The sequence below is a fragment of the Calidris pugnax genome, unplaced genomic scaffold, assembly GCF_001431845.1.
Source record: "Calidris pugnax isolate Ruff unplaced genomic scaffold, ASM143184v1 scaffold63, whole genome shotgun sequence".
Taxonomy (NCBI): Eukaryota; Metazoa; Chordata; class Aves; order Charadriiformes; family Scolopacidae; genus Calidris; species Calidris pugnax.
In genome coordinates this window covers 4,890,672-4,913,318 of record NW_015090852.1, presented here as the reverse complement: position 1 = coordinate 4,913,318, position 22,647 = coordinate 4,890,672, and the positions used below count along the sequence as shown (strand labels likewise).

The following is a 22,647-nucleotide window of genomic DNA, read 5'->3' as shown; positions in this document are numbered from 1 at the left end:
TGAGCAACTGAGGCAAAAAAATATTTTTAAAAGCATCTTTGCCCTTAGAAATTCAATCCCATCTGCTCCCTCAGCATCACCCTGGGGCATTTGCCTCCCCCAGAGCAGCCAGAGGAGGAAAGTCAGCTCCCACCCGGGAAAGGCAGCCGGGACCCCCGGGCTGCTGCTTCAAAGGGCTCCTGGGGGGGAAACCCTGGGCCACCCCAGGCACCCCGCTGCTCCCTCAGGTCCCCGACAGAAAAACGGAGCTCAAAGGCAAGTGCCACGCTGCTGGGCTTGGGAAAACGCTGCTGAGAGAGGGGGCAGTGCCGGTGGGGAGGGCAGGCTCCAGACCCACCGCTGCTGCCCTTGGCACCCCAGGGCAAAGCACATGTCTAGCCAGGGCCTACGTTTGAGAGCAGCAGCAACACAGGCAGTAACGCTGAGCCGTAGCTGAAACGGGAGGGAATATCCCCACCAGCCCCTCGGTGCACCCCATATTCACTATTCATAGCACAACTGTGTCAAGCACCACCAGGCCAGCAACGGGAAACTTCAGCTCTGGGTTTTCTCTTCAAGTGTATGAGAGATTTTTTTTTAAAAAAAAAACGCATCATCATCTCCAAACAAAATTAAACACAGGCGAGTAAAAAATCCCTGCTGAGCAGCGAGACCATAAATCACTCCCTTTCCCATCCCTGCTGGCCGCAGAGGCTGGAGCGTGGCCATGGCTGGTGGGGAGAGGTGTGCTCTGGCAGAAAGCATCCTCTCCAACCCTCTGGGCTCTGCAATTGTCTCCCTGGGAAGTTTCCAAGCCCTCTGAGCCCACCCCATCCCCATCCCAGCTCCCAGGGGAGGGGCAGAGCTGTGCACCCTTGCAGGGATGGCAGCTTGGGGTGACCCCATCCTTCCCGACTGCAGTCCTGCCCTTCCCATCCCGCAACCTCCTCCTTCCCTACAGCACTTGCAGCCCAAATTATGGGCCTCTGACCTTCTGCAGCAACGCTGGTTTGTGCCCGTCCTGTGCCACGAGCCACTGTCCCCCTGCCCGGCCATGGAGGTGCAGACCCCGAGCGTGTCAACGAAAAGCTCTTCTTGACTTAGTGATATGAATTACAGCATGATATAAAGGCCTATTAAAGGCTGCTTTCTAGAACAAATGCTGCCCCCGTGGCTAATCAGCAGAATATTCCCTTCATTGAGAGACAAAATTAATATCGCTGTTTGGCAGATGCAACGATGCCGAGTAAATAACTTTCAATTGAGCTTTATTGTTATGATGCCTTTTGTTGCTGGTCTTGGCCTCGAGAGGGTGGCAATGAAAAAGGGAGAATACAAATGGAAACCTGTAGGAGCCTGAAATAAATGCGTGCCCTGAACCTGCGGGGAGCCAGGGATTAATAGGGGACATCACTGCGCTCAGCACAGCCCAGCCATGCTGTCCTGTCCCCCGGGGTGGCACCCAGCAGGCAGGGGGACAGGCACGCAGCCTCGGCCAGGACATCTCCCCCAGCCCCACAGGCAGCCTTGACCCTTGGCTGTGGGTTTTACGGCGTATTTTCATTTCTAAAACGGGTTTGTAAAGAGAGACGACGCTCTGTCACCACCATGAAAGCTGGCGTTAATCAAGGGTGATAGCACAGACTCCTCGTGGGTGGTTAGCATTATAAAATACATATTAGCATTTTTAATATTAATCAAAAAATCCTTTAAAAGAAGCTAATTAGAAAGCTCATTTACTTAAGAGGACCAGAATGAATTAGTACTGCATCTCAGGGCCACGAAGTATTCTCACAGAGTGAATGTCCCCAGGATCCTCTCCTCCCAGCTCAGACCAGGGGCTAATCCTGCTCCGGGAGTCACAAACAGGGAACGAACTGGCTCTGGAGCTCACCATCAGCCCAAGCCTTCCACCAGCTCCCTGCTGAGCCCCTGGAAGGAGCAGGGGGTTTATGGCATTGATGGTACAACCCAGAGAAGCCCGGTCGCTACAGGGGCCTGACGCTGTGGAGTGATGGGGCTGGGCCAGCCCCAACAGAATCACAGCGATTCCTGTGCTTACCTCATCCCACCTTACATCCCTCCCCAGCAAGGGGTACAAAGGGGTGGCAGCAGCAGGAGAACGAGAGGGCTTGGGGACCCACCAGCTCCCTCGCTACGCTCCATGGCCAACCTGATTCAACAGGGAGCCTTCACGTAAAATCATCCTGAGAAAACCTCTTGCCTGCCCCTTTTTTCCACGGCCAGACTCTTCATGCCCTGCATCCTCCTGGGACCTGGCTGTGAACGCAGCCCCTCCACCCACCAGCCCAAGAAAGACAAAAATACCTTGTGAATGACAAAAGGCGGGCATCAGTGAAATTATTTACTTGCCCCCCGAATTCTGGGGAAGACTTTGCCAGCTGAACAGTCGGAATAGGAGCAAATATGAGCTTTTTTTTACCTTGGATTTCTATTTGTAGCAGAAAGGGCATTTGGTGGCTTCTGCAAGACAAGCCCAAGGGCAGGCAGGGTCCTGCCGCCCCGGCTCACCCCCCGCATCCCGCTCCCTCCCAGCGCTCCGGTCCTGCTCCGCTGAGCCATTCAGTCCTTCCAGAGGTTTCGCAGCTCCGCTCCCTCCGGAGCGGCCATGGGCTGCTGCAAGGCGAGGGAGGCGTCTTACAAAACAACCAGGCTGCATTAATAAGGTCAGATGGGAGAAGAAGAGCGTTAGTGGGGGCTGAGAGCCTGCTTTGACAGCTACCCTAGCGCATTCCTTGTTTGCTTGTCTTGGAGGCAGCCAGCCACGTTAGAGAGCTAACGCTCAAACATTCCTCAGCCGTACTCAATGCTAAATGAAAGGATGGCTCCCTCCCAGCCCGGCTGCTCTGCCCTCCCTCCCTGCTACCCATGTCAAGGGGTGGCTTTCCCCAGCTGCTGGGGGCTGCCCGAGGCACAGACACCTACCCAGGGGTCCCCCAAATCTGAACAGAGGTCAGCCCTCTGCCTCCCACTTTACAAGGGTGAAACACACGAGAGCCAAGGGGCAAGGAAAGGTCAAACTCTGGGTAACTTGCCTTATTTGCAAAGTGCTTGCCCTCTCTTTATTCATGTTCCTCGTCTAGGTCTACCTGCACAAAGAGCATTTCTTGGTGAGTAAAGGGCTCCCCAGCCCTGCAGAATCAGAATCACAGAATGGTCTAGGTTGGAAGGGACCTTTAAGATCATCTAGTCCAACCATAAAACAAACAAACAAACAAAACTACCAAACAAAACACACACACCAACACTAAACCGTATTCCCCAGCACCATGTCAATTCGTCTTTTGAACACCTCCAGGGATGGTGCCTCAACCACCTCCCTGGGCAGCCCATTCCAATGCTGGATAACCCTTTCAGGGAAGAAATGTTTCCTAATATCCAACTTAAACCTCCCCTGGCACAACTTGAGGCCATTTCCTCTTGTCCTATTGCCATTGACTTGGGAGAAGAGACCAACTCCCACCTCTCTACACCCCCCCTTCAGGTAGTTATAGAGCACGATAAAGTCTCCCCTCAGCCTCCTCTTCTCCAGGCTGAACAACCCCAGCTCCTTCAGCCTCTCCTCATAAGACTCAGGGATAGGGCTCTGGCCTCAGCACAGCAGCTGGGATAAGGTCCCAGAGAGCTGGGAGCAGTTGGCTCCAGGTGGTGAGGGGAGGGTGAAAGACCCAAGGCTCTCGCTGCAGGTGGCTGAGGGGCAGAAGCGAGCGAGCAGGACCATCAGGCGTGTGTTAACTCCCACCGAGCCCCTGCCGAGCTGCCACACACACTCCAACTGCTACCAGCCCTTCCTCCCGCGGGAGCCGGTGGAGGAATCCCACAGGGAACCCAAAACACTCCGCGCTGGAAATCACTCCTCCCAGCAGCTCTTATTTTTAAACATAGGTTGCAGCCCTTATTTACCAGCAGGCGCAGTGTTGTCAGGAGCAGCGACTGCAGATGCCTTGCTTGCCTTTTGCTAAGTAAACCTCCTGTTTTGACTGCAAGCTGATTGATGCTCAGTTATTTGGGGAGGAGTATTTCTAGCTACACAGCGCAAGCCAGAGTTATCAGCCAATTAAGTATTTACGGCCAATTCCATTTTCCTTGCAAGATGTTTGGAAAGCGAGCACCGGTTACATCAGAGAAACGGGTTAAACTGGGCTCTTCTATAAACAGCTCCGTGCTGGCCCACCAGAAACCACAGACACAGAAGCCCTGTAAAAGCTTCTCTTAAGGCTGCGCTTGGAAACAATCCATCACCAGCAAGAGTGTGGTTTAAACACTGCAGCAGGAACTCAGCCTGTCCTCAGTGAGGTATTGTCAGAGCGTGAAGCAAAAGGCCATGGGCTCCTAGTCCTGCCAGAGGAGGGTCAGCTGCTGGGGTGGGCTTCCTACAGACTCTTTAGAATCATAGAATCAATCATCTAGGTTGGAAGGGACCTTAAAGATCATCTAGTCCAACCATCAACCTAACTCTGGCAAAAAAATAAATAAGAAATAAGCAATAAAAACAAAATAAATCACTAAACCATATTCTTGAGGACCATGTCAACCCGTCTTTTGAACACCTCCAGGGATGGTGCCTCAACCACTTCCCTGGGCAGCCTATTCCAATGCTGGATAACCCTTTCCATGAAGGCTTTGCTGCAAGCTCTCACCAGGTGAACATCTGGGACAGATCTTTCCTGCCTGACCCTTGCCAGGTGCACCCCATGACCACATGCAGCATCTCTGGCAGGTGCTGATTCAACCCTGGTTTCTGGCTTTCCCAGCACGGGCCATCACCTCCAATACGCTCCCGTCTTCCTGAGATCACTTAGAAACCCTGACTCCAAACCCAAACCAAACTAACCCCCTTTAGGGTGCACCAACAGGGAGAACTGTTGTTGTAGTCTCTTCAAAAACACAAAATCCCAAACAAACCCTGCTGCCTATTCCAGATGTTACAGCACCATCACCACCACCCTTCACCCTCAACTCCAGTTCAGAAACCAGTTGCACACAACACATAACTCCCTCTCTCCCACCTTCTCCAGCCCATACCCACCCTTCTCTGTCCAACCCTATCAACAATTTAAGGGCAGACTCCTGCTCTCACACAGAAACGTACAGCCGGCGTGGTGATATGGCAAAGGACAAACCACTCAACGGCTTCTATCTTTGCTTTTCAGTCCACAGTGGGTTGTTTACGACAATCTCCAATTTGTGTGAAGTAACACTTAACATTTACGGAGCACGCTTGAGCCCATGGATGAAACCTACCGCTTGAGTCACCTTCCGCCGGTCACCGCGTCTGCCAGAGACCACATTTGGCTCCTGGTTGCTACAGGTCTCCCAGAGCAGCCATTCCCCCCTCTACAGCACCTTCAACTGCTGACACAGGACCAAGCCCCAGTGACCAAGGTCACTGCAGCCTTTAAAACCAGGGGGCTGGGACAGCCAGGTGAAGGGAGTCAGCCTAAACAAGGATGGGAGAACACTTCAGATGCCACAGTAACTGCATGAGGTGACACACACCTATTTGTTCCTAGGTTATAGCCCATTAAGTGTCACCCGCAGTCACCCAGTTCACTTTCCTGCCTTCATTGCAGCTGGTGTTAATCCAGGGATGATTTTCCTAAACTTTTAAGGGCTGTTTATCACACAGCATCTCCCAGCAGTACCAGAGAAAGACGGTGCCTCGCCGAGCTCACGAGGACCAGACAGCATCTGTATTTCAGACACATGAGAATGCCCCAAACGCAATCAAAAGCTGTGACCAGTCACCGAGGCATGACCACAGCCCAGCCCCTTTGTGTCCAACTCCTGTGGAGCTGCTGTGATTTCTAAAAGGCAGCCTTCACAAGAAAAACCACCCCCCAAAGTATGGTGTGCAAGAGCATCAGGCCCTTAAAGTATCTCCTGCTTTGTGCTCCCCGTGCTGGTGCTGAGAAGAGGTATTAGTGTTAGAAACACTGGTAGGGCAAAAACGCCCTGCTCACCTTCAGCGGGAGCAGCAGAATATCTGCTCTGGTTTAAAATGCTAATTGGTATGTGAAACAAAAAGCAGTGGGAAAACAGTGCCAGAAAATAAAAACTACACTTGCCTGTGGTTTTCACATGAGGTGGGAAGGTGATCTTCTTTTAAGCTGCTTTCAGCTGTGACCCCTCTCGATGCACACGCCGGGACAAGCAGCTCCAGCTCCAACCTGCTGGCTCTCCTGACAGCTCCCCACTCACAGGACAGCCACCTCGGTACCCTCACTTGTGCCAGGCAGTAAATGCAGCTGTCTGCAACCCACCGTCAGCTGCAGTGGACGGAGGCAGCAGACATGGGGACATTCTGCTCTAAGCCAACCCTGATAAGCCCCAGCAAGGCATGAGCTAGACCTGAACTTGAATCCGAGTGCTCTCGCCACGCTCAGGAATATTTGCCTGCTCTTCTTCGCTGAAAATCCCAGGAGAACAACAGATCTTTTGGGGGCAACGTTTTAAACCTAAACGCGATGCAGTATGAAAATTCCCTTGTATAAAAGTTGAAGGAAGATATAAAATCCTCAGAGAGAGACAGACTGGTTCTGCCACTCCTGTTAGTTCTAGGCTGTACTGTTTCTTTCCCATTCATGAATAATTTTCTGTGAAACTTGTGTCTGAGTAAGTCCTCTTGTGCATTGAATTGCAGCAGCCCTGGAGCCAACATCCTCCCAAAGCTGAACCAGCTCGGAACAGATCAGTGTTTGGTATCCTGCACCTACAGTGATGGTTTGAAAAGCAGAGCCATGGGGATTGGGTTTTTAAGGACAGGGTTATTCCTCCAGGAGCAGCATTCCCAGAAGATAGAGCTCACTGGCCCACTGGATTTTTCTGCTCCAGGTCCACGTTTGTCACCCCCGGCGCCAGCTGACAACAGGCACACTGGTGGTGACTGACAGCCTCCGTCAACGCACACAAACAGCCCACACCTGGGGCTCTCCCATGTGTGTAGGATTGACTGGAGCTGAGTTCTCTAGCTGAGAATTGCACTTCCTACCAGCCTTGCCTCCAGCTTGGTCCTTGGAGAAACCACCAGGTCCATGAAGAGGAAAGGTTGTCTGCAACTTGGCCCATATTCCACTGGGAGGAACCAGGGCAAACCAGCTCTCCGCTGACACTTGAGTTGCCACTCACTTCTGCAAAACCTGGATGGGAACCAAAGAGCGGTGGTGCAGATGAGCAGGGTCTGGAAGCATCTAAAGTTCACTTGGTGCAGCAGAAACCAGGAGACCTGAGCCTTGTCCACCCACTCCCACCTGCACGTGGTCTCCTGCACGTGGTTGCAGAGCAGCAACCGTACTGATGCCTGGGAAGAGGTCCTTAAAGGTTCCTCACGTTTGGCTGCTGAGCGAGCCAAGAGCAGCTGGGAATCAGAGACACCACCAAGCTGGGGTAGTAGACAGAAATCCAGACGGAGGAAAGCCGATTGCTCATAGCAATTCACAAATGAAAAGCAAACAGGTTTTTTTAAATTTATTTATTCCTGAAAGTGTACAACTAGAACATAAAAATATTCCTTGGTGAAAGCAAAACAGAAAAGGCTAGGAAATGAATGCCAAGTGAAAAACATTTGCATGTTCCAAGGGAAGAAGCCTCAGAGACAGAGCTTGGAGACTCCTCAAGCTTGGAAGTTAAGGTCATATTTCTATTTTACAGAAACTTCCTACAGCAGATCCATAAGTTATCTCATTGTGACTCATAACTCGGTGGAATGAGTTTCTAGTTTGTTCTCTTTGAGAAGCCAATCACTTCAAGTGCATCACACCAATAAATGAAATCAGTGTACTGCTCTATTTATTATTAGGCATTTGTTTTTCCTTAAGGTGACTGCATTACAGCTGCCACAAATATGCAAACCAGCTGAATTAAAACAGCACACTTTCTTGAGCATTTCCAATCTCTCTAAGCCTTGGTACTTTGCATGTTCTCCATTACCTGGATGATTTTGACTAATGAACTCTTCCATTTGCTGGAAAATATTGAATGCAATTAGTACCTCAGTGCGCAGCCTCCAAGTATGCTGTGCCTAGCAGCTGAGCGCTGTAAAAGAGCCCAGTGCTTGGCAGAAGAACTAGAAATCCAAAAGATAAAAGGGAGATTTACGCACACTCCCACCAAGGCCTGCTGCAGAATTTAATTGGCAAGGTTAGCAATAAAGGGGCTGCAGAGAAAATCACGAAGGTTATGGCCCCAGTGCAAGGCACAAAGCAGTAACGAGTTATGATTCCCAGGCTTAAAAATTAGAAATCACATTTGGTTCCTCACCTCGCGCTCCCCCATGCCAAGCTGCACAATGTGCTCTGATCAAGCCAGTCTATTCCTTTGCTTTTCTGAGTCCGGCTTTATCTCTTCAAGGGGAGACACAAATCACTCCATCCAACCCTTCTGCAATTTCATCCAGCCTCTGCCGGCACTCTTCCTGCAGCTGCTTCAGCTCTCTCTCCAGGCTGGCCTCTCTCATCTGCAGCTCTCTGATCACCTCTGTAGCACTGACAGCTGAAACAGGCTCCTTGGATGCAGACCTATGGAAGCCCATTTTGCTGCCAGGATGTTTGCTTCTGAACACCAGCCTGCACGAACCGTGCATTTTATTTTTCTTTGGAGCACAAAGGTATGTTAGATCTAGCAGTTTCAGTTCAACACTTTCCTGTATCTTTCTAGCAGTGGCAGAGAACCCCTCCTTCTGTAGTTCTTCCTCTCTTGTTTTCACCTGTAGAGAGAAGGGGGGAAAAAAAAAATCAGGGGATGAGGAGGGGAAGAGTATGGTAGATTTCTCTGAAAAAATCCTCTTGCCAGGAAACACCACCAACTGTCATGCTTGGACTAGGATGTACCAAAGAGAAGACAGCCAGCTGTGAATGTAAACCTAAGCGCGTGGCAGTGAAAACTGAATTATGCTAACATGTCCTTTTTATCAGGTAGCAGCCTCAGTGACCAAAAAGCTGCCTGCAGTAATTTGCTTGCAGATTCACAGCCTACCAGCCCCTCTGCCATCGACTCATACACAAGGGCCCTGCGTGCTGCCCTCTTACCGAGGAGTGGGTGGTTTGACTTCAGAGCAAAACACACGGAGCAAAAAGAGAGAGCCAGCAGAGTGACCTTCATCACCGTTGTGCTTTTTAGCCACCGCATTGTCATAACAGATTAATTGCCTCGTGACTAATGATACTCATTCAGTTTGCAAATGCTTTCTGCACTTGGCAATGTTAGAAAGCAGAGATGACAACTGTAAGCTAGAAGTTCCTTAATTCTCAATTCTCATTATGGGGTAACAACTAGGAAAAGGAAAATAATGGAGCAGAGACAAAAAAGTAGAGCTTAAGACCAAAATGAATACCAGGCAGCACACTTTCACTGAAGACAGGCCCAATAAAACAGAGCTTTTCTTGTGACAGAATCACAGTCTGGATTTTCAAAGCAATTGTATATACAGGGATTTCTCCAAAGCATTTGATTTAATGTTCTCTAACAATTTGATTTGAAGAACTTGCAAGATGGTAATTGCCTTGCCAATTTCACTAGTGGATTAAACATCAATTCAGTGACTCATCTCAAAATGTAGTCATCAGTGGGGAAACATCCATAAGAAGAGGTACCCTGTGCTAAGGCCTTCAGGGAAACAGTTCTTGGTCCAATGGCACTTTCCGTTTCTGGTACTGCAAGAAGCAGCCAAATCACCTCAGCCAAAAAGCAGCAAAATTAAAGAAAAAGCAATGCTGCCTCTGCAACCTGCACAAGTCCCAGGGCTCTCCTGGAACTTGTGTGCAGTTCTGGAGTTCACGCTTCAAAAAACTACAGGGAAAGAGAGAAGGATTCAAAGGCAGGTCGCCCATGACTCACAGCCCAGAAAACAAGCCATACAGTTTGAGCTCTTGAAGTTTCATGCTACTTCATTCATGGAGACAGACATATAGTCCATTTTAGATCCTAAAAGAAAGTGGAAAAGAAAGTATTGAGAGACCAGACTTTGCTGACAAAGCCATGAGAGGATCAAATGGATGAAAATTTGAGGTAGGTATTCAGCTTCAGAATAAGACATTGTTTCCTACTGCGAGGATAATAAACCATGAAATGCTTCATTGCAGCTCCAGGGATGAATCCTTTGGCCAAAGCTCAGCTCAGGTCAGGCTCAGTGCTAATGATACCCCCTTCCAGCCTTGAAGCTGCTCTGCAACTCCTCCCTTCCCTGGCTACGGGTGAAGCTGAACAACTCCTTTGGGTTTTAAATCTGCAGATCTGCATTAAGGTATTGGTATCTCACATATTAGGGCTTTGAGCAATTCCCTGTAAAGTCAGGGATGTTTTAGCATCTCTCTGAAGTACCAGTGATCAGTCAGAACTCAAAGCAGCAGCTGCAAGGACAAGAGTCTTAGAGTACCAAAGATCCGCCCCACCTTTGCCACTGCCAAGCTACAACTGCTCAGGGTCAACCCAGTTGCTGTATCTGGAGACAAAAGGATTTTTTTCCACAGATCGGTAGGGAAAGTTTTACTAGTGAAACAAATTCAGAAGCTTTTGACATAGAGGGGCTCAGATTATATTCTCTTACGGTGAGAAGCGCTGCAGGCACGAGGGCTGCAGTCACAGTTAAATCCCCCACTGACACCAGCTGCGCCAGGGCGTCGCTCGCTCATCCCAAGTCTTTCATCAGAATATCGTGTTTTGCAGCCAAGTAATTAATCCTCTCCATAGTTATCCCCACCCCGGCCAACCCCACTCAAAAAAGATGAAGAAAATCAATCAAATCAGAAACAGAGTAAATTTTCCCTAACACATTAAAGGCTTTATCGATGCAGAACCATCTGTTAAAGGAGACCTCTGTTGATGAAGGCATTTGAACAGAGAGAGCTGAATCCCAGAGAAGTCTCTTTGCCCTTGTCCAAGAACGAAGGGACCCTCTTTATCATAATCCCCAAGGAATCCCAGGACATCTCTTGCTGTTGGCTAAAAGAGTATCTGAGGTTCAATTCCCTAACACCACTTTAGAAGAAATAAAACTGAAAAACTAAATTCAATGTTATCTTGTCTCCCCACTGCCAATGAATAAGTGGAAAATGATGTTTGCACAAAGTGGATTTAGCACTGGAATCCAGGATGGGAAAAATTTCCTGTTACTTACAAAGAACAAAATCATTCAGCAAACAGAGCCCACAAAATGTTATTTATTTTTTGCATTAAACTCAGGCAGAATAGTAGGGCTGTATAAAAGGATTCCTAATGAAACATCGGCCAAAATTGGAGAATTTTATTATCCATTGTGCAAGGCACATGATGAAGAGCATGCTCCTCTCAGCACTAAGTGCATTGAGCTCTAACTCAGAGTAAGAACAGGAATAGGAATTACTACACTGAAGCAGGAGCAGCTGTAAGGACAAGGACAACAGCCTTACAGTGAGGCAGTCAGGGAAGCAGAATTATAACGAATTCTGACATCCGAGTATCACAAGGGCACTGCACATCTTACCTTCTGTAAAGAGGACCAATATTTCCTGGGACAACATTAGATAAATTTAACAGGCGAAATTTTCAAAATTATAAATAAGAGAACAAGTTCAGCAGTGCACTATTTATTTCTTATCGGCACAATCGGGAAGTAGAAAGCTACCCCCCGTTCTGTTTTGCAGTGTTCTTCCTGGTAAGCTCTGCAACCGTATCTATGTCCACAAATAATACCCTTGTTGCAGTTTGTAGATTTCAACAGCTAAAATTCTCGGAGGGTTACCGTCAAGTAATATTCTTTACTCTTCACATCCTGAATGTGCGTGTGAAAATGCTCAATAACCTCCTTGTGTATGGTTAATTGATGCACTTTAACAGCTTGATGTCTCTCATTAGTCAGCACACAATGATTATTCTACACTGCAAAACAATCTCAGCAGACCACTTTGTATTAAACAAACATATTGTAAAAGATTAGGAGCCTCAGCATTTTGTGTCTGCCCGTCTCTATCCCACAGCTCTGCCTTTCAGTCTCAATCTACCAGCTGGAAGTTGAATTCCCAATTAGGTATATAGTGCTGTCTGACAACTGCTGCACATCCTCTCGGAACAAATACAACAACACGATAATAATTGTTTCCTCTTCTACAGAACCAACCTCATCCCAAAGGGACCCGGTGCAATTTGAGAGAAGCGACACCAAGCGCAGAGGGAATCAGCTGATGAGGGATCAGCATCTTCAAACTGACACCCATCCCACCCTGGGGCAGCAATGGCCTGGTGAGCTGTTTGCAACAGCACAACACAGCACTCACCCACAGACACTGTAACCGAGTCCATGTGCTGTCCCTCTGGTCAGCTTGGTACCCTACCAGGTTTCACACTCCCAAGACCACGATAAGGCAACAGGAACCTTCCACAGCATGTAAGTGCCCTCACCAGCCCTACGAGGGCTGCAGAAGGACAGATGCCATGAATGTACACTGAGGCAAGCACCCCTGCTGTGTTCCCTCTAGCTCTTCACCTCACCACGTCACCAACCGCTGTTTGGAACGGGATAGTGGCCAAACCGACCTTGTTTTCCAAAAAAACCACCGTACCTTTTCAAAAAGTATTAAAACCTAAAAGCTAAGGGAAAACCGCAATAATTTTCATGTTCTAAGGAGAAGCCAATGAGCTGGTGTAGCTGCAGAGAGGACTATTACATCTTAGATCACAGACAGACGGGACTGAAGTGACAGACAGCCTGTGCTGCCCTTCCCAAACCTGACACAGTGCAAAGGGTTACAGTGTGCAGACGCTGCTGCCAGGTTCACACGTAGGAACATGCAAAGGAATAAGCACTAGAACAAAACAGATCTCTTCAGCGTGAGGGTGGGCAGGGACAGGTGGCCTCCAGCTCCTGATGTGGTGGAATTAAGCCAGGCAGGACATCCATCAAGCATGGAAGGGATTTCCCATCTCTCCAGGGACAGCACCGTGACTGACGCTGTGTTTCCAAAAATGTTCAGTCTGAGGTCTGATTGAAGAAAGTGACCAAGCTAAAAGAGAAAAGGGTAGGCCAGTCCAGAGTTGGAAAGGGGCAGTGAGATGAGGCACATCCAAAAAACAGGTCGAGCAGAAGGCTTGCCTCAGCCCCCACCATGGTGGATTAACTTCTGCACTGATGCACCGGAGAGACCTTAAGCCTGCAAATACCTACACACATGATTAACTTCCCCAGGACTTCCTCACCCCTACCTTCTCCGAAATTTCTTCTGACTTAAGGCACCACTGTCTGTCCGTTTCATCCAGACAGCACTCTCAGCTATTTAAATAAGCTGCCTTCCAGTTTCTTTGCATGTTCCCCTGTTTTGAGGCCAGAACAGTAATGCCCCAATTTACCTCCTCTAGACTTGTGCTATTTGTCATGTGGACAGTCCCAGTCTTTCAGTTGTCCATCTTGTGGAGTTCTACATCTATCGACCGCTTAGGTGACCTAGACATTTAGCTCATTTGATCTCTCCTCAAAGAGGAGACCTTCCTGCCCTTCACAATTACTGCTGTGCTTTCCTCAGCTCCCTCACATTTGCCTGCACCTTGTTGGTAATGAGCTTCCCAGAGCTTTGTGTCTCATTCCGTGTGGCTCAGAAGCATCCCCGAGAGGCTGATCTGTCTCAGAGTTTTAACAGCTCACTAATGAAAAGTGCATCAAAAATGATGCACAAAAAGGTTCTTTTTCTGCTAAGAAGCGAGCTGGATGTGAACGTATTTGGAGAGAATTTTACCAACATGCAAGACATCCCAAAGAGATGCTAAGAGATCTAGATAACCACCTCACATTATTTAAATAATTTCCAGTAATGACCTAACAAAAGTGACAATCTTCCAAATGCTGGAAGTCAACATTTCAGCTTTTTAAAACTTCACATGGCAACCTGAAAGCTTCAGAAAGCAAATGAATGCCCTACCTCTCAGTTACATACTTGAATGAAGCCACTAGCTAGAGAGGAATTTTAAAATGCAGCAGCAATGAAAGGTCTAAACATCTATTTCGGGGAAAAGAGTGGGGGGAGGCATAGGAGCATTTCCATTTTGTGATCCATTTTGTTGCCAGCTTCAACGAAGGAGCAGCAAACCAAATTGTTGGAGCTCCTTTTGAAGTGGATGACAAAGACCAGAATCATGTCATTATTTTTAAATCGCAATCTCTTCAAATTATTCTAGGAGTTTTGCAGAAATGGCTATAATAATGATATTGTTCAGAAAAACAAACCGCACAAACAAGCCTAGAAAAGGCACATTTTCTGCCTCCAGCCCTATCTGTCCACTCATTCTTTCTTGTACTTATCTTATGAATAGGGAGAAGACCCCATGTGCATACAGTGTGAAATACAAATTATTCTCACCATTCTGTACAGGTACTACAAACCACCATGCCTGCCTTTGCTGGAAAACACAGTGCTGCCTGCTCCTTTGTGCTCCAAGTCAGAAGGAATAAACAGAAAAATCTCAGATCTTGTCTTTTTGGGTTGGAGAGCGAAAGGAAATTAGGAATGCAATATCCAAGCCACCAAGTCATACTGCCTTTGCTGTTGGGGCATAATCAACCAACACCTTTCATAAACTCATCTTGTTCTGCTGAAAACACCAAAGAGCATTTGACTTGCAAAATTTTTTATTTCTAAAGGAAGCTCATTTCTGAGCTTTATTTTAAAGCTATCACATCTAAGATGGCCCCCCTGTAGCTGGGGAGGTGAAAAGGGTGAAGTGAAATATTACACACTTGGAAATATATGATTAATGAAGGGCCAGGGTGCAGAAATAGAAAAGACCTGCCGGGTCAGGCAGTGCACTCCCCTGCCTGGCTCAGAAGAGCTTCCCAGCACATCCCAACATCCCAAGCACGGGCACCGAGAGGCGCTCCCCGGGTTAGAGGAGCTGCCCAGGGCTCTGTCTCCATGCACGCTGAGCAGACTCTCATTCAAGAGGCAAGTGTTAATTATAGAGAAAGATCTGTGAGTGAAAAATGGAAGCGGGATAAGGACGGAGATACTGGCATCGCTCAGAGACTGCTGGCATGGACACTGTGCAGAAATCCTGACAGCTGAGTGCTGGAAACCAGGCCTGGCAAACGAAGGTTAGTTTAGGAGTTTTCAATTTCCAGACTGGAATGCAGATCAGTCAAGGGGCTGAACCTTGCAAACACTTGTCTTTGATCACTACAAGCCTGAATAACACTTTATAAATTATAACGATTTATACCTTTTGCTGCCTTACAGTTTCTACCTACTGTTTATTCCACCACCTCCTCCCACCTTCCTCAGAAGAGCCTTGCAGAGCTGCAATCCCAGCTGACAGTCTGTCTGGGATACAGAAAACAGGATAGAGAAGGATTTGCAAACCACTTGTAAGAAAGCCCTCCTTGTCAGCAGTGAAAAAACAGCACCAAGTACAAAAGCAAAAGGAAAGCGAGCAAAAGGAAATAATAAGCAAAAGTATCAATACCATAGAAAGGGGAAGAGCCGAAAGCTCTGCAAGAATTAACTAAAAGTGTAATACAATAAAAATAGTCACAGGGATCCCACAATTCCCACCCACAACTTTTTTATGCTCCTATACAAGAATTTTTCCAGCTATACAATACACATTCTGCACCTTGCTGCACACAGAGCAGCACTGAAAACTGGAAAACACGCACCATGGTCTGTTTGGGAAAGAAGATGCCCAAGCAGAATTCGTCTCAAACTTCATTCGAGAGAACAAGAACTGCAGAAGCCACCACCATTGCTCTCCGTGTTTGTCACTGCTTTCTGTGCAGAACAAACCAGTTATAAATAACCCAAGTGTTTTGCATGCTTGCGTGTCCCCAAAGGCGTAAGAATAAAACCTTTTTCATGCTTAAGTATGGTGAGGGCTTTACGCTTCTTTAACAATAAACAAATAATAATTTGGCTAGAAGGCCAGTTTCTTTTAACAAAAATGTTTGCTTTTTTTGCTTTTGAACAATCTTAAGTGTGTGACAAATCTTTCCCTTCTTTAGCTATAGACAGTGACCCATTCAGCCTCAGAGAAGCAGAGAAAGGCACTATTTCAAGGGATGCTGTGAATGCGTAAGTGATGGAAATCCAATCCCGTAGCTCCTACTTTTGGGAAAAATTACAGAACTGGGGGCAGGGGAGGGGGGCAGGACCCTGCAGAGCCTATGAAATTCAAACATTTGCTGAACATTGACTTCCAAGAAAATCAGACCCTCAACCTTCAGAAAAGCATCTAAATACATTTGCTGCTTACACAAAAGCAAAAATACCCCACCAAGTTAAAGCAAAACCAATATCTGCAATCAGCTGTTCTGGAAACACTATAACCCTGAGTAAGCAGGTGTTTTCCTACAAAAAAAATACTTTACTCTAATTTCAAATTCATGTCTTATAGTAACTTGCCCAAATGTAATTTCAAAGCTGTAAGAAAGTTATAGAGTTAGTACTGCAGCTCTATAAAACTTGTCTCATTGAATCAAGCTTCTTTGCTGTAAGCTTTCAAGGTTTTTAATTTTCTGCAGCAATTTCTACACACTGAAGAGTAACCAGTTAAAAACGCTGGAAACCATCATTTTCTATTTTAATAGCTGAACACATCCCACACTGTCCTGCCTAAATGAGGTTTCTTTCTTCTTGTGAGATCCTTGATTGTACACAGAGACTTGATGTTCTTCTGAAATAGCCCATTTAATACCAACGCTCATGCATTTATGGATTTAAAGTCATAATAAACTGTTTGATTAGTCCAACCTATCAGAAAGCACAGGCGACGGTATCTCACCTAGTAATTTCTGCAATGTTCTACCACATTTTGGTAAGCTACAGCGTCTCTTCTAAAAGATAAACTTTTGGTTTTTTTAAACTTAGGTTCCAGCAGATCAAGAAACTGCTCCATCAGCGTGGTATCTCAGCTGTGAAACAGATTTATGGTTTAAAATATGCCCTTTTTCAGCGACTTCCCCCTTAGCGTCTGGGTCTTCTTAAACCATCTTTCATCTCAAGTCTTATACTCTCAAAACTTTACTTCTGTCTAAGAACTTACAGAGTATGATCCAGCTATAACTTTGCCTTGGTTAAATTACGCTTTTCTCACCTCTCAAAAATACCAAATAATTCCTTCATTACCCCTCCTTCAATTCTTTCTAACCTTTCAACCATTTTCCAGTTGTGATGGTGGTATAAGTGGGGCCAACACGTTTCATTAAGCTCTGAATTGTGATCTACATCTTACCCGTCATTAAATGACCAGTAGCAGAGAGCAACACTTAGCTGCCAATAACTAACAGCTTTTCCATGACCCATTACCATTACTTTTATTTCATAAGGCCATGAAATGGAAAGGTTTGCACATACCCAAAACCTGATGCTGTAAGGCAGATCAAACTGGTTTGAGGTACACGCACGGGTATTTCTTACTAAACCCAAACCCCAGCAAGAAAGTCAAATAATTGCTTTTGGCTTAACAATAACTACAACAGTTAAAGCAAAATTTCACCATAATATAATTACTATTTTCTGACGCTCATTATTAGTTCAGCAAGAGGAAAAATCTTAGGCCTTTGGAACTGGAGGTGAATAAACGACAGGGGTGATCCCAAAGAAATATTAGTGGGGGCATTATTTATACCATAAACTATGAAGACATTTTAGAAGGGTTGTAAAGCTGAGCTATAGCAACTGACAGAAGATGTAATTATACAAGCAGCTGCATTCCAAATTTCACCCGGATTTGCAATTTCCTGCAATTAGAGAGGAATGTGTGCATCTCCATCTTACGCATTTTAAGCAAGATATTCACTATTCAAATGCTAGCTCCCAGGCACACCTACTGTCATTCCAAAACAAACTGACAGGGAAGCCACAGAGAAGCAACCTATTTTATCTAGGAACAGAAGGCCATCTTTTAACCGGGGGAGGAGTCCTCTGAGGAGAATCTAAAAATATAGTTTTAATACCAGGAATGCACATAGCTGCATCCGACGAGAACAGCCACGGCGGTCTGGCAGGGAGCTGCTGCTCTGCGCTTCCTCTTATTCTACACTGAGTGCTGCAAGGAACTTTGGAAGCTTTCAGATCATCATCCACGCTGTTCTCCAACTGAAAGCTTTCAGATAGCAAGAAAGCACATTCAGGGAAAGTTATCAGTTAATTAGAGCATTTGAACGAGATAATTTCATAAAGAGGAGCGTGACCTGATCTTGTCTGAATGGGTAACATTTCTGCTGGTTTTGTTTGGTTTGTTTTCGGGGTTTTTTTTGTTTGTGTGGGGTTTTGGGGTTTTGTTTTTTTAAGATAATCAAATGGGTCTCTATTTAGACCCACGTATCTAAATACCACATTGGCAGGAGTCAGAAAAGTCAGTTTGTCTTAGATAAAGGAAAAGGATATAGGATTAAGAAAACAGAAAAAGAACAACATTAAGATTTCTCAGTGTCTTTACCAGAAACATACGAAGTGTACCTCCAAATATCAATGAGAAACACAAAAGCACATGGCTGATAAAAGCATTGCCTGTTTGCTGAGCCTACAAATACCTATCATACAGGCAAAGCAAAAGGCAAATTAATCCTCTTAGGCCTAAAAGCAACTGGCTGCTGTGCAGTGAGCCCAAGTGAGTGGAGTTGCTTACAGCAAGGGCTTCACCCAGCTTTCCTCCTGCTACAGAGCTGCACCAGATCCTACCCTTGAAAAGATGCACAAAGAGGTAGGTGCTTCAAGGACAGCCTCTGGGTTGGATTGCTAAAGGACATACCTGAGGCAAACAGCCCAGAATGAAGACAGCTACGCTGAAAGCCTCATGAGATACATCCCTCCTCCACAAAGCTACAAAAAAGCTTTCCGTTGTATGGATATTTTCTGAACTCTCTGTTCCTGAGTTTTTAGCATAGGTGATTTGCTCTTCCAGAGGTTAACTTTTGAGGTGAACAACTGAATTAAAATTAAAAAAAAATAGATGGGAGTCAAAAATGTAATGTGATTATTCTATTGCAGCTACTCTGTGGGCAGAACCAGCCGGGGACAATTTTAAAATAATAAATGGTCTTCAAAGAAATCAGCAATTTCTGTATCACCTCTGTTCAACTAAAAAAGATGTCAGTGATGCCAGCACAAAAAGAGCAGACATGAAGCATCAGCAAGATGATACAACAAGATGGCCAGCATGACTGTGCTCTGGAGCCAGGAGCTCATCTAAACCTCTTCAGCTACTTCCCAAGAAGATATGCAAGCCCATCACCCAGTACGGTCCCACTGCTCTCCAGAAGGTGGGACAGCTCCAGGCTGGAGCATCAAACTTGCAGATTCTTCACTATCAACTACAAGGAGACACAGTTCAGACTTGTGAAAGTCCCATACACCACACAATTCTGAATGCACACCACAGGGAGTAAGTGATAAACACCTATTTCCTTCTCCAAATTATAAATCTTCAGCGTTTTACAGTAATAAAAATATTCCATTTTAACATACTGGCCTTTTATAATGCATTTCTTTTTAACTGCAGTTTTATCTCTAGTCTTTTCAAAATCCTCGAATTCAATTAGAAGATCACACAAATTAATGTAGTAATAGGCACATACTGAAAATATATGATATGAAAACCAGAGTATGTCAGTGTAAGTAATTTAGACGCTTGCAAAAAGGCTGCAGTGCTACTTTGAAAAAGACCCTGACAACTACAAATTACAAAGGAAGGCAACAGACAAGTATTGCTTCGTATAATAAATTGCTCACTTATTTTTCAATTTGTTCTTCCAAACTTTTATCTTGGGCAGCAGAGACAAACACTGATGATTTGAGATATCATCTCAGATCTAAGTGACTCGCAAGAAGCTTGGAGGACTCCACTTTGTTTTAAGCAGAGCTTTATCACTGCGCAACATGAAAGTAGCCACTTCAGAAACTGTGCTGATTGTGACCTGCATTTCTCTATAGCATCCTGCTTCAGGAGAAGAGGGTGTGAAACAAATTCAAGCAATGGAGGAGCTGTATATACTGCCAAAAAAGAGAGGAAGGTATTACACAGTTATAAAAATTTTCAGAAAAGAGTCTCTCTCATGGAAAAATTGCAAGGAAAATGGAAAAAAAAAATTCAATCCAAAAGACCAAAAACCAAAACCCCACAACTTTTAGGGAGTTTCTTTACCCCCAAACCAGTTTAGTTTTCAGTTATAAAATACTGCCTTGTATTTTACAATACAGCCCTGCAGCTCTTACCTCTGCTTTTGGGGGCGGCAGGAGCAATGCATCCAGAGTAGCAAAGGTCATTCCAGCAACCCAGCCTGTCCATAACTATGGCATGTGAAAAATGAAATTAAACTCCCAGGTGGAGATTTGTCTACATAAAACGTTTTCAGAGTTTCAGTGAAAAAGCAGACATTTTCTAAAGCCACTACTTTTAAAATGCATTCAGCAGCTTCTCTTACTAGCTCACAGCTTTGAGGGTGAGTAGCAGCTGCAGGTGGATGGGGATGGCCATCGTGCAGTTTGTCTTAGATAAAGGAAAAGGATATAGGATTAAGAAAACAGAAAAAGAACAACATTAAGATTTTTCAGTGTCTTTACCAGAAACATACGAAGTGTACCTCCAAATATCAATGAGAAACACAAAAGCACATGGCCAGAAACATACGAAGTGTACCTCCAAATATGAGAAACAAAAAGCACATGACTGATAAAAGCATTGCCTGTTTGCTGAGCCTACAAATACCTATCATACAGGCAAAGCAAAAGGCAAATTAATCCTCTTAGGCCTAAAAGCAACTGGCTCCTGTGCAGTGAGCCCGAGTGAGTGGAGTTGCTTACAGTAAGGGCTTCACCCAGCTTCCCTCCTGCAACAGAGCTGCACCAGATCCTACCTACCCTTGAAGAGATGCACAAAGAGGTAGGTGCTTCAAGGACAGCCTCTGGGTTGGATTGCTAAAGGACATACCTGAGGCAAACAGCCCAGAATGAAGGCAGCTACACTGAAAGCCTCATGAGATACATCCCTCCTCCACAAAGCTACAAAAAAGCTTTCCGTTGTATGGATGTTTTCTGAACTCTCTGTTCCTGAGTTTTTAGCATAGGTAATTTGCTCTTCCGGAGGTTAACTTTTGAGGTGAACAACTGAATCAAAATTAAAAAAAAAATAGATGGGAGTCAAAAATGTAATGTGATGATTCTATTGCAGCTACTCTATGGGCAGAACCAGCTGGGGACAAATCTTAAAATAATAAATGGTCTTCAAAGAAATCAGCAATTTCTGTATCACTTCCGTTCAACTAAAAAAGATGTCAGTGATGCCAGCACAAAAAGAGCAGACATGAAGCATCAGCAAGATCATACAACAAGATGGGCAGAATGACTGTGCTCTGGAGCCAGGAGCTCATCTAAACCTCTTCAGCTACTTCCCAAGAAGATATGCAAGCCCATCACCCAGTATGGTCCCGCTGCTCTCCAGAAGGTGGGACAGCTCCAGGCCAGAGCATCAAACTTGCAGATTCTTTACTATCAGCTACAAGGAGACGCAGTTCAGACTTGTGAAAGTCCCATACACCACACAATTCTGAATGCACACCACAGGGAATAAGTGATAAACACCTATTTCCTTCTCCAAATTATAAATCTTCAGCGTTTTACAGTAATAAAAATATTCCATTTTAACATACTGGCCTTTTATAATGCATTTCTTTTTAACTGCAGTTTTATCTCTAGTCTTTTCAAAATCCTCGAATTCAATTAGAAGATCACACAAATTAATGTAGTAATAGGCACATACTGAAAATATATGATATGAAAACCAGAGTATGTCAGTGTAAGTAATTTAGACGCTTGCAAAAAGGCTGCAGTGCTACTTTGAAAAAGACCCTGACAACTACAAATTACAAAGGAAGGCAACAGACAAGTATTGCTTCGTATAATAAATTGCTCACTTATTTTTCAATTTGTTCTTCCAAACTTTTATCTTGGGCAGCAGAGACAAACACTGATGATTTGAGATATCATCTCAGATCTAAGTGACTCGCAAGAAGCTTGGAGGACTCCACTTTGTTTTAAGCAGAGCTTTATCACTGCGCAACATGAAAGTAGCCACTTCAGAAACTGTGCTGATTGTGACCTGCATTTCTCTATAGCATCCTGCTTCAGGAGAAGAGGGTGTGAAACAAATTCAAGCAATGGAGGAGCTGTATATACTGCCAAAAAAGAGAGGAAGGTATTACACAGTTATAAAAATTTTCAGAAAAGAGTCTCTCTCATGGAAAAATTGCAAGGAAAATGGAAAAAAAAAATTCAATCCAAAAGACCAAAAACCAAAACCCCACAACTTTTAGGGAGTTTCTTTACCCCCAAACCAGTTTAGTTTTCAGTTATAAAATACTGCCTTGTATTTTACAATACAGCCCTGCAGCTCTTACCTCTGCTTTTGGGGGCGGCAGGAGCAATGCATCCAGAGTAGCAAAGGTCATTCCAGCAACCCAGCCTGTCCATAACTATGGCATGTGAAAAATGAAATTAAACTCCCAGGTGGAGATTTGTCTACATAAAACGTTTTCAGAGTTTCAGTGAAAAAGCAGACATTTTCTAAAGCCACTACTTTTAAAATGCATTCAGCAGCTTCTCTTACTAGCTCACAGCTTTGAGGGTGAGTAGCAGCTGCAGGTGGATGGGGATGGCCATCGTGACTCTTGCAGCAGTCAAAGGCTTGGGCCCTGCA

General features: G+C 45.5%; 1 protein-coding gene across 1 annotated transcript in view; it reads right to left on the bottom strand.

Moving 5' to 3' along the window:
- Positions 1-7,456: 7,456 nt before the first annotated feature.
- LOC106888836 (chromosome unknown open reading frame, human C14orf80) overlaps positions 7,457-22,647 on the bottom strand; it is a 104,615-nt gene continuing 89,424 nt past the window's right edge. Inside the window, exon 9 of the mRNA XM_014943342.1 lies at positions 7,457-8,704. Coding sequence (XP_014798828.1) covers positions 8,345-8,704 — 360 coding nt within the window. The 3' untranslated portion in view covers positions 7,457-8,344. The remainder of the gene's footprint in view (positions 8,705-22,647) is intronic.